Source organism: Geotrypetes seraphini, chromosome 10 (assembly GCF_902459505.1).
Source record: "Geotrypetes seraphini chromosome 10, aGeoSer1.1, whole genome shotgun sequence".
Classification (NCBI taxonomy): domain Eukaryota; kingdom Metazoa; phylum Chordata; class Amphibia; order Gymnophiona; family Dermophiidae; genus Geotrypetes; species Geotrypetes seraphini.
This window is the reverse complement of record NC_047093.1, coordinates 96,059,425-96,077,833: the sequence shown is the minus strand read 5'-3', so window position 1 is coordinate 96,077,833 and position 18,409 is coordinate 96,059,425. Positions and strand designations below refer to the sequence as shown.

Genomic DNA, 18,409 nt, shown 5'->3' with positions numbered 1-18,409 from the left:
GTGAAGTGCAGTCTGAATTTAATGGTATCCTCTCTTAGCTAAAGGGACCTTGTTTTCTTTAAATTCGATTCAAATATTTTGTTAATATTTGTTAATATGTCCGCCTACTTTGTCTTGGATCTAAATGGAGGACTTGAGCTGAAGCTAAGCTAAATATTTATTTTATTTGATTATTATGTATTCTAATTTTTGAGTATTATTTGCTTGCTTTTCTTCAACTTTCTGTACAAGTGGATACTTGATTTATAAAATTTAAAATTTGATAAATAAAAAATTAGGAAAAAAAAAAAAAAAATTACCAGATATCTTCTTCTTGTAATACATTTTTTGTAATTCTTTTGTAATCCACCTTGAACCGCAAGGCAATGGCGCAATAGAAATCTCTAATGTAATACTAGGGTCCACTTTGGGGATGAGCATCCAAGAAAAAGATCTGGGTGTCATTAAAGACAATACAATGAGACCTTCCCGCCCAATGTGTGGTGGGGGGCAAAAAAGCAAACAAGATGCTAGGAATTATTAAAAAAGGGATGGTTAACAATCTTAAGAATATTATAATGCCTCTGTATCACGCTCCATGGTGTGACCTCAACTGAAGTATTGCATTCAATTCTAGTCACCTTATCTAAAGAAAAATAGAGCAAAACTGGAAAAGGTTAAAAGAAGATCGACCAAGATGAAGGCAGAGGGAAGACAGCTCTGGAGGCTGATGGCAGCCTGCAAAAGATAGCTAGAACCGGCGATCCTCTCAGCAGGTTGCTCCATTGCTGGAATAAGGAAAATGGATGCGAGGGAGGCCAGAGGGGAACACGTAGGTCTTCGGGGGGTGCAGGCCTTCAAGAGGGACAGACAGGCCTTCAGGGCTGAGGTGCAGGCCTTTGATGGAGGGGGGGGGGCCCTGGTGTAGAAGTACACGGAGGGAGGGAGGAAAAGGGGATTCAAAGAGATGTGCATATGCCGTACTGGGGGGGAAGGGAATAAATATTAGATCTAAAAACAGAGGAGAGGGAGTGAGATGGTGGACAATGGGATTTAGGGAGGGACAGAACAGAAAGGGAGAGAAGTTGGACACAAGAGATGGTGGGGGTAGAGATACTGAATAGGAGGGTAGTTGGGAAGAGAAAGGGAGAGATGGGGGACCCTGGGATGCTGGGGAAGGAGGGAGAGGTGCTGTATGAAAGGGTAGTAGAGAAAAGGTGGATCTGGGGATGGAGATGAAAAAAAGGAAAGATGCCTTACCTCCGGGGGAGGGAAGGGAAACGGAAGGAGAGGAGAGAGATGGAAGAGGGATGGTTAGCATGGAGAAAGAAGAAAACAACAAATGGACAGGAGACCCTGGCAAGCGAGTTATCAGAAGACAACCAGAGCCTGGAACCAACATAATTTTAATAATGACCAGACAACAAAAGGTCCCGATGTTTCTCACCTGCTTGTTCACCTTGGGGTGCGTTCACGTGAACTTGTCCTGGGTTCTGTGATCCATTTCGCTGCACTTCAGTACGATATGATCCAGTCTTGAGCTCTTGAGAGCAAGGAATCTTTGCTACATTCCTGGCACGGTTTTCAGCAGTCCCATTCATATACCTCACACCCAAAGGCTTTTTCTCCAACAAAGAATAGACAGTTTTGGGCTTTTGAACGGAACCAGAGTACCTGCAGCTTGACCCCACAGATCTTTCACTTCCATTGCCCTTCGATTGTATATAGTTGACATTATCCCCAGCATCTGGATTTAAAATCGACCTCCTTAGCCCAAGCACGAACTTCTCGAATGTCAAATAGCCGCTCGCCGGGGCCACTTTCCTCAAGCACTCCAACACCCCTTTGGGTAACTCACGAGTATCCGTACCCTGCCAGCGCGATTCGATCTCCAAGATGTGCACGTACCCCCTCTGCTGGTCATCCAAAATATCGAAGAGGGTCCGCAGACTAAGCAAAAAGGCTTTGGGGAGCCCCTCGGTGCTGGAATGTAACTCTGTAGATAGCGACCAGCTACGACCCGAACTGGTCACAGCCATAGAACACTATGGTCTTGTGATTCCAAAGCCGCTGCACAAAATTCCAGACTTTATCTTCTTACAAAGACTTAAGGATTCAGAACAGCCGAAGACCTGCTTCCTCCTTTTTTTCTTTTTGAATGGCGAGCGTCTTTGTTACGTCACAGCTAATCAGCATAGTACAGGATCATTGGCTTAAGGCTTGGGCTTTCCCCGCTGATTGGCTTCAAGTTAATCAGTTTGATTTTAAGTGAAGCTGCCAACTCCTTTAGATCAAATGTATAGTACATGTTGTAAGTATAGTCTTATAAGTGCTAAGGGATGCTTAACAGAATTCTGTCTTCCTATTTTGTGTCCAAGCATTTCTGTTTCCTACCTAGTGTCCCCAGCACGCCGAATGTGCTATCTCCTTCTGCTCTAATGTAGTAAATCTTGTTCTTGTTCTTGTTCCCGATCACAATTGTCGCAGAGGTGCTGGCCCTCCTTTAGCTTTTTTTTTTTTTTTTTAAACTGCTTTCTGTCTGTCAGTAGTATTTTCCGTAAGTGTCCCTTCATCTCCACGCCTTCCTCCTCCTCCGCCACCATTGCCATCTTTTAGCGGGGAAGCCAACTCTTTTGTTCCGGGTTATAGTGTGGTTTGTAAGCTACTAACTACCGAGGTTTGCATTACCCCCTCCCTTCAAGTGAGGAACATGTCACTACTGTGGAGTGACGATGTTCCTAAATGGACTTTATTTGAAAGTGTCAAAGTACCAAAGGTACACTGAAATCATCCACATAAAATAGTTTCATCCACATAAAAATAAATCATCCACATTTCAGTGTAGCTTTGGAACTTTGACACTTTCAAATAAAGTCCATTTAGGAACATCGTCACTCCAGAGTTTTTTTGGTTTTCTCTGGATTTTCTTTGTGGATATTTCGGGGTCAATTCCTTTTTTTTTTTTGCATGTCACTACTGTCCAGCTGTGCTGAGAAAAGAATATACTGTATACAGTAAAACCTTGGATTGCAAGTAACTTGGTTTGCAAGTGTTTTGCAAGACAAGCTTTGATATACAGTACGAGGGTTTTAGATTACAAGCATGCTTCTGGAACGACTTATGCTCGCAAACTAAGGTTTTACTGTATATATAAACAAAACACAGTTTAATGAGAAATGCTCTAGCACAGGGGTGTCCAATGTCGGTCCTCGAGGGCCGCAATCCAGTCGGGTTTTCAGGATTTCCCCAATGAATATGCATGAGATCTATGTGCATGCACTGCTTTCAATGCATATTCATTGGGGAAATCCTGAAAACCCGACTGGATTGCGGCCCTCGAGGACCGACATTGGACACCCCTGCTCTAGCGTCTAGCCCAGCATAATCAGTGATGTCTTCAAAGAAAAATATCTGGGTTAGCAACAGGAGGCCAAGCTCAGTATGGAGGGGAGCAAGTCAAAGTGATATTTATTTTCTGCAGGCTATGCCTTTCATCACATCACGCCACACACCTCTCTCCCAAGAGTCCCAACCCCTTTTTGAAATCAGCAATATAAGACAATGAACCTCTATGTAAAAAAACAACAACAAAAAATCACTCTCCCTCCAGAGTTTCTGCTATCAGGTAAAACAGTCGTTATAATTGATAGCACCATTCAACAAATTATTCTGTGTGGAGGTTGCCAGATGGCAAAAAAAATTTCCAGTGAAACTCATGGCAAAAAGTAGCCCAACGTGCTCTGAGTAGCCCAAACAATTGTCGCTGGAAACTCCTCTAATTAACAAACAAATGCTTCATACAAATACAAATGTTTCTTTATATACTGCACATTTCCCAAACAGTCCATAATGGTGTACAAAAGACCAAAACCCAAATACAAAACATTCAGGAAAAAAAACACAATAAAAACAAGCACTTAACATAAGAGTCCTTCCCAAAATTAAAAGCTCTTCAAACTTCTTGACATAACGAGTCCAAAACAACAGCAGATTTAATTTACCAGTGTTAAGTTTCAACTTGAACATAGTAGCCCACCGCTCCATCTTCAGAACATAGTGAAACCTGTAGAAATTCACCGTCAGATATTGACTCAGTATGCACATAGCACCATGAATCAACAAATGGTTTATGAGTGGGTAAAAAGGTTTAAAACAGGAAGAACGGGCATAACCGATGAAGGCCATTCTGGTCGCCCATCAACATTGTGCAGACGAACACATTGACAGGGTGGATGCCTTGATTAGAGAATACCGACAGATAACGGTGTCTAAATTGGATGCAAATTTGGATATCGGCTACAGATCTGCATTTGCCATAATGCATGATGGCTTGCGATACAGGAAAATCTGTGCATAATGATTTCCCAGACAGCTTACTGATCTGCACAAGCAAGTGTGTGGAGGTTGCGACCCACTTCCTGAGATGGTATGAAGAATTGTCACCGAGTAATCAAGAACAGAAAATGTCGGGGGAGTGGCAAGATGGCGGCGGTGTGAGGATTCAGGAGAGTTTTACATTGAAACTGTATTTTATAATATATCTGTATTTTTATTGTATTATTGTATTTTGCTGATTGTTCAGCTCTTTTTAGTATAAACCGCCTAGAACTTTTGTTATGGCAGTATAAAAGAATAAAGTTATTATTATTATTATATTCTCGAAAGACTTTAATAGCTATCTAGAAAGACTGCATAAAATATTCATCTGACTTGCGTCCTGTGGTCTGAAACTGAAGCTGAAAAAGTGCACCTTGCTTTGTAAGAAGGTGAAATATTTGGCGCATGTGCGATCTGCTCAGGGAGTGTCGGCGGATGAAAACAAAATTAGGGTTGTAAAAAATTGGAAAGTGCCCACTGCTGCTGCTACTGAAGTCCGGCAGTTCTTGGGAGAGGCGAGTTATTGCTGCTGCTTTATTCCATCATTTGCCAAAATTGCTAGGCCATTGCATCTGTCTTATGAGCAGAAAATAAATTACAGGCAACGAATTTGAGTCAGAGAGCTTTCTACGAGCTTGAGGAGAAGCTAACTTCAGGATCAAACAGCCACAAGTTGTTGCTATGGTCTGTTTCAGATGAGACTCCATGTATGTTGTGCGAGTGCAGTGATGTAGTAAGGGGGGGAAAGGGAGCAGTCCGCCCCCGGTGCCATCTTGGTGAAGGTGCCAGCACCCTTCCTCCTATCCACCCCCTGTTCCTTTTCATTCCTCCCCCTGCTATGTGTGTGCCTTCACCTCCCCCTCCCCCGGTACTTTTATCTCTTCGCTGGTGCGAGCAGCAACTCCAACCTGCTCCTCACGCCGGTGTCAGCTGTCCCTCTGATGTCACTTCCGGGTCTAGTGCCCAGGAAGTGACATCAGAGGGAGAGCTGACATGGGCAGCGAGTTGGTGATGCTGCTTGCACCGGAAAAGTTAAAAGAGGTATGGGGTAGGGAAGGGGGTGCGCATGCATGGCAAGGGGGGTGGGGAAGGAGGGCAGAGAAGAGGGCAGGGGAGGGGTGCCACCACCCCAGCTGCTTCTCACCCTCGCTATGCCACTCGTGAGTGTCTTACTATGGAAACTAAGAACCTTCAGAAAGTACTTTGACGCAGCATCATTCCGCTTACTGGTGCAATCCTCCATTTTAAGCCTGCTCGACTACTGCAACATCATTTATCTGGGATCTCTCAAGAAAACCATTCAAAGACTCTGAATCAAACAAAATTCGGCAGTGTGACTGATTTTTGGTATTAAAAAATGGGATCACATAACCCCCTACTACTAAAAATGTCATTGGCTGCCCCTAGAAGCAAGAGTGTTGTTCAAATTTGCCTGCCTTTGTTTCAAATCTATTCTTAGTTTGGCCCCCCTATACCTGGTCTCCCATTTTAAATTGGATTGTGCCACCAGGCAGAATACATATGTTTAGCCACCCAACAATAAAAACCTGCTGATACAAATCTTGACAGAACGGGGTGGAAGGGGACGTATACAGATGGATTAAACACTGGTTGGCAGGCAGGAAGCAAAGGATTGGAGTGAAGGGCCACTACTCGGACTGGAGAAGGGTCACGAGCGGTGTTCCGCAGGGGTCGGTGCTCGGACCACTACTGTTCAATGTATTCATAAATGACTTGGAAACGGGAACGAAGTGTGAAGTTATAAAGTTTGCGGATGACACCAAACTCTGTAGCAGGGTTAGAACGGCGGAAGAATGTGAAGACCTACAAAGGGACCTAAACAAACTGGAAGAGTGGGCAAATAAATGGCAAATGAACTTCAATATAGAGAAATGCAAAGTCATGCATATAGGGAAGAAGAATCCGATGTTCAGTTACAAAATGGGGGGATCAGTGCTAGGGGAAAGTAACCTTGAAAAAGACTTGGATGTGCTGGTGGATACAACAATGAAATCAACGGCACAATGTGCAGCAGCCTTAAAGAAAATGAACAGAATGTTGGGTATTATTAAGAGGAGAATTACGACCAGGACGAAGGAAGTCATCATGCCGCAGTATCGCGCGATGGTGCGCCCTCATCTGGAGTACTGTGTCCAATTTTGGTCACCATACCTCAAGAAGGACATGGCAATGCTTGAGAGGGTTCAGAGGAGAGCGACGAAAATGGTAAAAGGGATGGAGAACCTTTCTTATGCAGACAGGTTGGAAAGGCTGGGGCTCTTCTCCCTGGAAAAGCGGAGACTCAGAGGAGACATGATAGAGACTTTCAAGATCATGAAAGGTATAGAGAAGGTAGAAAGGGACAGATTCTTCAGCCTATTGGGAACCACAAGAACAAGGGGGCACTCGGAGAAATTGGAAGGGGTCAGGTTTAGGAAATCTTTATATAAAGTGCTAGGAAATTCTTTTTCACTCAAAGGGTAGAAGACACCTGGAATGCACTTCCAGAGGTTCAAATAGGACAGAGTACCCTACCGGGCTTCAAGGAAGGATTAGATAAATTCCTGAAGGACACGGGGGTTGAGGGATACAGGTAGAGATAAGTTATGAAAGGGCTTACAGAGAAGGATAAGGGGATTAAAAGGGCTTAGACGCCGGTCACCTTACAGGTCATGGACCTGATGGGCCACCGCGGGAGCGGACTGCTGGGCGTGATGGAACTCTGGTCTGACCAAGCGGAGGCAACTTCTTATGTTCTTATGTTCTTGAACTCTTGCTTTCCAAGCAGGTCAACAGAATGGCTGGCTAGGCAACATCATCAAGCACTCCTCATCCTATCTCAACTTCAGAAAACTAATTAAAACCAACCTGTTTAACTGATTTGTAACCAAGAACTCTTAAAGCCTTATCCCTGTATACTACTTACATATACTTGATGTTCCTACATTGTGACTTTTACTCTGTCTCTCTCCCTCTCTACAAATATTCTTGTATTCAAAGACTTCATTGTTATTTTTTTCGCTGACTGTTCAGCTCTTCTTATTATAAACCGCCTCGAACTACTATAGCTTTGGCGGTATATAAAAATAAAATTATTATTATTATTTCCACTGCCTCATTTGATTTTTCTTGACTTCCAAATGTCTTTTTTTACAAGGGTCTTGATGTCATTAGATCTAATGTTCCGCCACTTATTTCTGTCAAATGGGATGATCAGTGACACTCAGAAAAGCACACAGACAATATAAAGCATAAACAATAACACTTTATTATACTTATATATATAGATGAATATAAAAATAGAATAACATCACCGTAATCTCAGGCAAACACTCTTCCTTCACAATTGGGAATCCCTGCAATTGATAGGTGAGTAGACACAGGAGACTATCCCTTTAGACATCTTGGATTCTGTCCCTGGAGACGTCTTGGATTCTAATGTTAGGGTCAGAATTCTGGTCTTATATAGGATGAAAACTGCGGAGTTCAAAAGCATAAACAGCTGGTCCTGCTATTACGATTAGTAAAACAGCTGGTCCTGCTCTTTTATTCTTTGTTTTGACAACACCTAGGTCAAGGAGGTGTTGCAGAGACCGGTTTCCCATCTGTCCTTTTGATGTTATCAAGGAGGTGTTGCTTTACTGTCCTTATGATGTTATGTGGGCGACACGCAGGTAAAGGAAGTCAGAATGGCAGATAAGCAGAGAGGTGTTGAAGAAATCAGCTTCCCATCTGGTTTTCCTTTTGATGTTGTTTGGACAACATTCAGGTCAGATAAGCAGACTTGAGGAGACATATTACGTAGTTTCAATTACCCCCTGGTCATAGGCATAACAGTCCACCCCTGGATCCTCAAGTCTGCACCTCCCAATAAGAAATCATCCGCATATAGGGAGAGAGTGTCCGTTTGTATACACAATAGGTAAAACCACAATTTAGAAATGTTAACATAAGGATAGTTAAACAAAAATATAGAGTAAGGAATGAAGAAACACCTTTTGTGCTGTAGCCCTCCCTCTAGTAAAAGCATCCCACCAAGGATGTGCAGTGGTAGCTTCACTGTGAGCTGTCACAGAATGCAAGTACATTGCTGATTTGCTTTATTTAGGATTGCTATATTTTGCATGGCTTTCTTTATAGATGGCAAAATATATCGGCAAAAGAAAAATTAATATTTACATTTGATATACACATACTGAAAAGGGAGCTTGAATAGCAGGAATCACAAGTTCAACAGTACTGCTAGCAACACAAATATTTTTTATGTGATATTTCTTGTATAAAGGTATAACCTTGCGGTGGAATGGTCCATTGGCACAAATTGTAGATATGTTATAAAGAACATGGGTCATAGATGACACATTTGTTTTATTTTGTTCATCTATTTGTTGCCCATGATAAGTGGGAAACCCTAATTGGGGTCCCAATGTCAAAGGCATCACCGTAAAAGGACACATTGTTTCATTTCAAATTACACCATTTTCTATCTAAGAATGTGATGTGGTTTTAAATCAATGAGATTAAGTTAATTCTTTGTGGTAAAAACAAAACACAGTTATCGTTGACGACATGTAACATTAACTGATCATATCTTAGTGTTAGTTCATGATTATGTACAGTATTTGGCACCCATTCACCTTCCCATCTAAATACATCTGCTACTCTGGAGCCAAAATATGCTTGTTTGCCAGCCAGTATTTCAGAAACAATAGTATTGACTATACCTCAGGTTCTACATTCAGGTAAAATGAAAAAAATAATTTTCCATTCATAAATTATTTCCTTATATTCTAAACCTGGTATTCTTGCATTCCCTAATATTTCTTGCTAATTAGGCATTTTACTTGAAAGTATCACATATAGGGAATCATGGAAATTAATAATCTTATTAATATTATATTTGTGCTCTTACTCATGGCTTACATACATTTAGGGTAGCTTCATATTCACCATCGATCACTGCAGTTATCTGGTATCCCATTTTTCTTAGCAGCTTTGGTTAGGGTCTGGTTATGCTCCAGTTTCAATAGGCTTGCTATGCCACTCACATGCCTTCACTCACGTAAGAGTCAAGTGCACCATCCCCAGAGACCAGCCCTAATGTGAAGTGGCAGGTTATAGGCTCACTTCTATTCCCAAGTCGGTGCCACATAATAGTGTCATAGCCCGGCACTGTATGTCTGGTTGCGTGTCATCATCTTCTCGATCTGGTGAAATTTTCTCTTAACCCAGCATGTTAGCCAAATCATAAGAATAAGAGAGCAGAGCTGACCAATTCTATCACAAAGGGATGAAAGTCTATATGGAATAACATTTCTCAGTACGTGATTTTCCAAGGAAAATATTTCATCATGACTGTTTAGCTTCAATGCATTAGTTACAATAAACACCCCTAGTGGTAAAAGAGAAGATAAAAAAAAAGAAAAAGCAGAAAAACCACTTTATGTACAGAATGTGATAACATGTGACACAATACTGGTGTGTAAGGTAGTATTTGTTTGAGATAAGAGAAACAACACTAATGCACTTAAAGGTATTCTGTAGGACATTCAGAAAATACACCTTTTTATGTTCTGGACATAATTATTATGTCACTTAAGAGAGACCATAAACACGTACTGATGGTAATACCAAATAACTTATGTCATAGATGTGCACTGCACTGTTTATACCTGGTAAGTTAAATAAAGAGAGACCATTTTTTATTTTATTTAGCAAATATCAAATACCAATGAGCACCTTTTTACCAGGTATAAAGCTTTCTAATTTTTTCTCTTCAGATATCCTCTTATAATATAACCCCTAACTAAAATATAATTGGGCTGTATGAGCCATAGCATAAAATCATTGTGAACATGATTTTCATAAGATACTTTCTTGTATGTGGGGGAATCTTTTTTTTTTTGGAAAGGGATATGGTACCATTTGGACTAATAGAAGGGGTGGAAAAACTCTGGAAATGGCCAATGTGCGATGTTTATTGGGGTACCCCATAAGCTAAAACAGACAACACATAACAGAAACAGACAAACACAGAGCTCCGGCATGCTTTCTTCCATTGGCAATGATTCAGGGTTGAATTTAATCTATAAATAAGCACATTATTAATCAAAAGAGTCATAAACTAATTTGGTATCCATTGGATTCCCACTATCAGGTCACAGTGCTGGAAGTATTTTAAATATGGCACAGTGAAATTGGTTCTAATGACCATGTCTGGATGCTAAGCTTCTAAAAGAAAGAGAGATAGAAACTTAAGTTAATTGCTCTATAGTTTTGCTGTCTCCTTTCTATCTTCTTACATTTCCAAGCTCTGTCACACAATCATAAGAGAATGCAAGCAGGGACGTTTTAATCTATAAAACATACAAGATAGGTTTACGTGAAGGTACAGTGGTTCACAATGTTCGAGTTTGAGGTAAAAGACACATTTGCAAAATCACTTGGAGTGCAACTTCCTTATATTATCTAACAAAACTTTATACATTATAAAGGTTTATTTGTCCAACCTACCCCATATGTCACCCCATATGTTGCCTCCAGAATCCAAAAAGGCCCAAAAAGGCCCAAGTTTGGTTTTTTTTTACTTTGGGGAGAAGGGAAGTTTACAATCTTCTGTTTAACTTTCTCTATCACCTCTCGGCATCCTTTTGCCCACTTAGTTCTACTCCTGCATGTATACATGTTCTGCTATAATCTTGTGCTAGAAAGTGGGACTATGTAAGTATTTTTGTGGTAGTCTGGTAGATGTATATTGCCTCCCTTGCCAAGTGAATGCAAGTTGTTCTGGACATTGCTCCACTATAGGAATAGTAAAAAAAATTGTATTGGTTCATGTTTACAATTTTAGTGGAGATCGGTACTATTATTGGTTTGGATAATTTCCCCACCACTACTGATCTCATAGGAATGTCTGGCAATTTACCACAACTATAGATTCCATCGGAAAGCTGTAATGTTATCCCTTTTAAGATATCCATCCCTATTATATTTTAAGGAATCTCATTGATCAATACAGTATATTCCCGAATTGGTAATTGTCCAATTTTTAAATGTGTTTTTCCTTTTTGTACCGCTTGTATAATTTCCCCCCAATCCTGATATTTATATTCCTCCACCCCAGTGTCCACTACAGCTTGTACCTTTTGCTCCCCAGATTTCTACTAAATATTTATCTCTACCTGCGGACGCTGTTCTAATTTGGTCCAGGCAAACACTGAGGCTCGGCATTCACATTATTGATCCTCCCAACACTTCCACCCTTTTAAATCAGGATAAAGAATGGAAGCAGTTTCCTCAGGAGGAGCCGTTGGCACCAAAATATCCTCCCTCTCTCCTTTGTTCACTTGTGCTTGAGGCATAGATTTCTTTCCCAGTCCTCTACTTTTGTACATTCCCCATAATGTCCCTGTATCTTTTCCATCCATTTCTTCCCTCTTTTATTAATGCCAAAAACATATTCCTCCGAGACACCCGATTAGCCCTGTTTGAATTGGATTGTCCTTTTCTCTTTTTATCAAAAGTATTTTGAGGTCCCCAGTCCCCCCGATCTCCTGTCGGACCACTTCTAAGGCTTCCAAAATAGTCCTGTCTATTTGATTGATCAACACAGTTATCATTACCTGTTTGTATGCCGGTGCAGCATACTTGATAATTTTATTTCTCATGGACACTGTAAAAGGTAATGACATATATGTGTCAGCGTGACCTATTACTAAGGCTACCTTCATAGCCTCCTCCTTAATTCTCATTTGAGCATCTTTTAATGTATACCAAATTTTATCATTTGAGGGCCAATCAGATTCAAGTGGATATCGCCTCGTGACACCCCTACTAATTATCTCTAATAAAGACCATTGGGCATATTTTGCAGGATAAGGATCCTCCTGCAACGCATTTTGTACTGCTGCTTCTTGACTAATTTGAACAAATTTAGGGGCATCTGTGGCATCCAACATAATCCCTGCTGCGCCCAGCTCCTGCACCCGAATTACCCATTGTATTAGTGGTTCCCCAGGCTGCTGTGTAAAGCGTGCCATCATATCCATGATTTCATGTGGAGTAACATCCTCCATAACATTATTTCTAGTTAGATTTTCTCCTGTTTGCAGATTTCCCTGTAATCTTTGTCTCCTCACAGGCTCTGCTTCTAAACTTTCTGCCTGTTCTCCTTCAACACATATATCCTCCTCACTGTTATTAGAATTTGAATCCCAAATATCCCCATCCCGTTTGTTTGGATTCCAATCATCCGGCAAATGATAAATTAAGATTTTAACTTTTCTGTAACTCACTTTCCGCCTCCGTTTCTTATATTTATATTGTGCACATTGCACAGCTGCCTTTTCTGTTACATTTTGATAGGTGTCTACCTTATCCATTAACAACTTATTCTGACATTGTAGCATTTTAATGGCATGCTGTTGATTACACCTTTTCTTTTCCAGCTCTCCTAATTTCAATTGTAATTCCTGTTTAGCTTCATGCAAATTCCTCCAGTCTGACAAAATCATCCTTCCTTGTCTAGAAATTCCTTCTTGCTCTTCTCCTTTTGAGATTTTCACCTTTTGTAAGGAGGCACATAATTCATGTGGATCCCCACTTCCAAAAGTACAGGATTCACATAATCCTGCTTCTACAGACCACTCAGTGGCTACTAATTTATAAATACTGTCATCCCAATCCGGAATGGAGAGATTGGGAGCCTGCTCCTCAACCCCTTGTTTTCTGGGTAGCTTTTCTGACCACATTGATCACCCCACTTCTGGTACCAATATGTTCCGCCACTTATTTCTGTCAAATGGGATGATCAGTGACACTCAGAAAAGCACCCAGATAATATAAAGCAAAAACAATAACACTTTATTATACTTATATATATAGATGAATATAAAAATAGAATAACATCACCGTAATCTCAGGCAAACACTCTTCCTTCACAATTGGGAATCCCTGCAATTGATAGGTGAGTAGACACGGGAGACTATCCCTTTAGACATCTTGGATTCTGTCCCTGGAGACGTCTTGGATTCTAATGTTAGGGTCAGAATTCTGGTCTTATATAGGATGAAAACTGCGGAGTTCAAAAGCATAAACAGCTGGTCCTGCTATTACGATTAGTAAAACAGCTGGTCCTGCTCTTTTGTTCTTTGTTTTGACAACACCTAGGTCAAGGAGGTGTTGCAGAGACCGGTTTCCCATCTGTCCTTTTGATGTTATCAAGGAGGTGTTGTTTTACTGTCCTTTTGATTTTATGTGGGCGACACGCAGGTAAAGGAAGTCAGAATGGCAGATAAGCAGAGAGGTGTTGAAGAAATCAGCTTCCCATCTGGTTTTCCTTTTGATGTTGTTTGGACAACATTCAGGTCAGATAAGCAGACTTGAGGAGACATATTATGTAGTTTAAATTACCCCCTGGTCATAGGCATAACATCTAATCATATGGGAGGCGTAGGCTAGTGGTTAGAACTGCTGCCTCGGCCCACCTGAGGTTGTGAATTCAATCTCAGCCTGCTCCTTGTGATTCTGGGTAAGTCACTTAACCCTCCTTTGTCCCCAGATGCCCCATTTAGATTGTGAGCCTGCTGGGACAGGTAGGGAAAAATTACTTGAGTGCCTCATTACTAGCCAATGTATTGTAAACCACTTTGGGTGAATTTCTTCAAGAAAAGGTGGTAAATAAATAAATAGCTTTTGCATAAAAAGCTGCGCTGATATTTCTGTGATAGTGAGTTGGGAATGCTCTTGTAGCTTTTCTTTCAGAGTGCTGCCCGCTTCACTTATGTACGATTGGCCACAATCGTACAAGATTTCATAAACTCTGGTGGCCTGGAGTGGAGGTAGCTGGTCCTTCACATGTATGAGCATGGATGATCCCGAGAATGTTGGTTATCGCTGTTTATGGGTTGTCCAGAAGTTTTCTGAGTCTAACACCTACTGGGGATTATCAACAGTTTGCCACTGCTGCTGGTAATGACCAATTAAAACAATCAGAGTAGCCATTTTACTGTAGCCTTTGACTAAGAAAGTGTCCCTAAGATGGAGAAGTGTGCTGGTGGGGAGAGAGAGGTCTCTATTGTTTGTATTGCAAACTCTTTGTGGCCTGTTTACTGATGTGTGAAGAATGCCTTTTTGTGTGGCTGGTTGGTGGTGGGACTCCACATGTAGATGTTTTTATAGGTGTTTCCCCCTATTTAACCATCCCACCTCATTCGTATTTTTATAAACTATCATATCCCCTCTCAGTCATCTTTTTTTTATAAACTGAAAAGCCCTAAATATTGAGGCTTTCTTCATAAGGAAAGTGCTTCGTCCTCTTATTAATTTCCACTCTGAATCGCAACATTCATCCTCATCAGACCATATATTTACTTCAAAATAAATGTAAACTTTATAATTCAAGTGAAATAATTATGTTATTTCGCTTTGATCTGCATCAAGTTTATATAGATGCTATATTGATTCTCCATGAATGATGGAAAGGGACCTGTCAATTCGACATGTTTCGCCCTACAGCTTTCTCAAGAAAAAGTCCCCCCTTTAGTCTTTTTCCACACCATCCCGACTCACGTTATTTGGTCAAGAAAGTTTACATTTATTTATTTATTTTAAATATGTTTATTAGGAAGTGCAACAAAGCTAATACAGCCAGCAAACAAATAATACAATACATAAAAGTTATTTTATATATCCTTATGTTGTCCATGCCTACTGTTCCTTTACATTTATTTTGAAGTAAATATATCACAAGACAAGCACAGAGAACAAAGCAGATCTGATGAGGATGAATGTGCCGATAGAGTAACTCAGCCTTAGAAATACTTGGCTGGTTGGAGACACTTCTGAATTTACGTTAAAGTTTTTGATTATAATTTTGTAAATGTGTGATTGATACTGTCCATATTTGTGGGATATCTTTATAATGACAGTATAAAGAAAACTGGTCAACGTAAAAAACGATATTTCAAGATGACAATATTTTGGCCGTTCTGTATTACAGCTACTTATATTTTTACAGCAATAAGAAATCAGATTGCAACCTGTGGTCACTTTTCAGCATTTTTGACTAACATCAAGTGTAATGTCAAGTATAAGGTTTTGAATTATATATTAAGGTCAGTCCTTTCATAGCCTTATTGTTGAGACTGAATGCTATTGAATATGCAGAATTAATCATTCCTTGCCACCTGATACATTGATTTAATCACCGTTGAAGAGCAGAAGGATTAAACCTCCTATTAAAAAAAATACTTCTGGTATCCTTTTTCTGTTTTGTCTTCTTATTAAGGTCAATATATAAAGGAGGTTTGGCAGCTTAGGAACCTGACTTTCAAAACCAGGTAAAGGGAACTGGCTGAATTTAGGCAGGTGTGTGTTGCATGGGATTATGATTCTAATTCTTTTAATTGGTCATTACCAGCAGCTGTGGCAAACTGTTGATAATCCTCAGTAGGTGTTAGACTCAGAAAATAAAGAGCTCAAATGACAGTGAGGAATCTGGGCACCCCTAAGCATAGAGATAAATGAAGTTAGCCATAGAAATACCCCAACTCCACTTCCTGCCCCCACGCCACACACATCCACACTGGGGAAAATTCTGTAAATCAATGTCTCATGTTGGCACCACAAAGGGGAATGCCTAGTGACAATTTTATAATAGGTTATGGTTGCTACCAATTATATTAAAATACTAGTGCAAAATCACTATGTGGTGCCAAAAATTCGGCACACCAACTTATGTCATGTCAATGGCTGGTGTGATGCCATAGCAAGGTATGTGGGTGCACAGAGCATAAGGGAGGCAAGGGTATCAAAATTGCCCCCTACTCATTGCCTCTTCTGCTTGGCCAGCATCTCCTATTCATCTTCCTACATCCCCCCTCCCCAAATGCACCCATCCATCTTCCTGTAGGCCCCCTGGACCTATCTAACCAATGGGTTAGGGTACGACAAGCAGGAGTGAAAGTATTCTGTAATTTGAATGTATCGCTTGGCAACGCATCATAGTTCCGCCCGTAGTAAAACCCATTTGCACACCATGCAAATTTGCCACAGTGCTTATAGAAAGTAACTGCCCATTATTGGCACAAATCATGCACACAAGTTCTAGTATTCTAGAAATCTGGTATGCTATTGTCACCTATATTGAGGTGCCAGTTTATAGAATGAGGGGGAATGCGGGTAAACTTTTGTCAGGTCAAATCATTACCTAAACAAAATTTACTTACATAAAATAGGCAGGACTGAAGGCATTCCCAGGTTTGGTACAACTTTAAACAGTTCAGCTCTGATATTCAGTACTGTCAAGCTAAAGTTATATAACTCTCATATTCCTTCATTATGTAAGATTGTATTGCTGACTTTGATTGTAACCTTTTCGCTGATTGTCCAGCGCTTCTTGCTGTAAACTGCCTCGAACTTCTATGGCTTTGGCGGTATATAAGAATAAAATTATTATTATTATTATTATATATTTAACTAGCTGATGCCCTGGCGTTGCACGGGTATTTAATTATAGCAATAACACTGTAAATGGATTCAAATAAAGATACTTTATAGTGGTGAATGAAATTATTTTTTTACAGCTTAATAAAAAGTACAATATTCAAATTATAATGTGAAATATTTGACAAAATGAATACAATACAACTAACGCAAAACGTGATTATAAACAACAATTTTAGTTTCACCTCCTGGAGCAAGAACATATAAATTCTTGGGTGAACCCACCCTTGAGCAAGCAACATAGAGTTGTGGGCCGCGAGACCCCCAGAACATATCACCCCAGGTAGTGAGGGATCTGCATACCAAGTTTCGTTCAAATCGGTCAAGCCGTTTTTGAATTACAGTGAGAATGGCAGCTTTTTACATTTTTTCCATTGACATGAATGGGTGAAATCTGATTTTCTGTTTGTAGTTCCGCCCACGACTGCAGGTGGGCCGCGAGACCCCCAGAACATATCACCCCAGGTAGTGAGGGATCTGCATACCAAGTTTCGTTCAAATCGGTCAAGCCGTTTTTGAATTACTGTGAGCATGGCAGCTTTTTACATTTTTTCCATTGACATGAATGGGTGAAATCTGATTTTCTGTTTGTAGCTCCGCCCACGTGTGCAGGTGGGCCGCGAAACCCCCAGAACATATCACCCCAGGTAGTGAGGGATCTGCATACCAAGTTTCGTTCAAATCGGTCAAGCCGTTTTTGCGTGATCGCGGCACATACACACACACATACATACACACATACATACCTCCGATTTTATATATATAGATTGATTGTGTAGTTCAACTTAATTCACTGGTTCATGATAATAAATGCTCTTACTGACATACAACACAATTTTCACAAAATCAAGTAATGTACAATAATAATAATGGGCCTATTCATCTTTGCTTTTCTGACTACTTGACCAGCCTCTTAACTTTTCCAGATATTTTAGCCTGTCTTCTTCCTCTTTCTGTGATCTTTTGTAGTTTAAGAAAACTAATCACTTTTTCCTGACCTTCTCAGCTACAACTTTTGAGAACCAAAGTGGCTTTCTTTTCCTCTTACTTTTATTTACTTTCCTTATAAAATGGTTTGTTGCCCTTCTAAAGAAGTGGTCTTTTCATATTAAAGTACATTTTAATTAGTTTTGCCCAGCCATTGCCATTTTGCTGTTGGTGCCCCTAATAACAGGAATTTAGTGACAACTGTAAGTTTGTATGGGGTTGTTGTTTTTTTAATTTTTTTATTTAATAGTGTAAGAATTCAGCAGCCATCAGACAGAAGCATAAAGTGCCTTTCCCACATACCTTAATACCTAATAGAAAGAAAAACAATCCTAAGCCATTTCACACCATCTCTGGAGCCTGGGAAATAAAGTAAGATTGGAAAGAAGAACAAGAGGACCTACTCTGGAAGTTTCTAATATTTTGCTGGATCCTGCAGTGTGACTCCAGTGCTTTCAATTTACTTGAAGCTCTGCACTGGATTTTTGTACTCCAAAACCACCTAATAGAGTTGCGTGTCTAACGTAATCTGCATTTATTTGGCCACATTGTCCTTAAAAAT

General features: G+C 40.3%; 2 protein-coding genes across 5 annotated transcripts in view; one reads left to right on the top strand and one right to left on the bottom strand.

Annotated features, from left to right (window-relative positions):
- Nucleotides 1–2,544, bottom strand: part of SAPCD2 (suppressor APC domain containing 2) — a 48,383-nt gene extending 45,839 nt beyond the window's left edge. The window contains exon 1 of one of the 3 annotated variants that reach the window (XM_033960285.1): nt 1,427–2,544. In XM_033960285.1, the coding sequence (XP_033816176.1) occupies nt 1,427–2,018 (592 nt within the window). In that variant the 5' untranslated portion in view covers nt 2,019–2,544. The remainder of the gene's footprint in view (nt 1–1,426) is intronic. The other 2 variants (XM_033960284.1, XM_033960283.1) reach the window with 2 other exon arrangements.
- Nucleotides 1–18,409, top strand: part of LOC117367590 (amiloride-sensitive sodium channel subunit alpha-like) — a 267,236-nt gene that overhangs the window by 142,809 nt on the left and 106,018 nt on the right. The window lies entirely within an intron of this gene.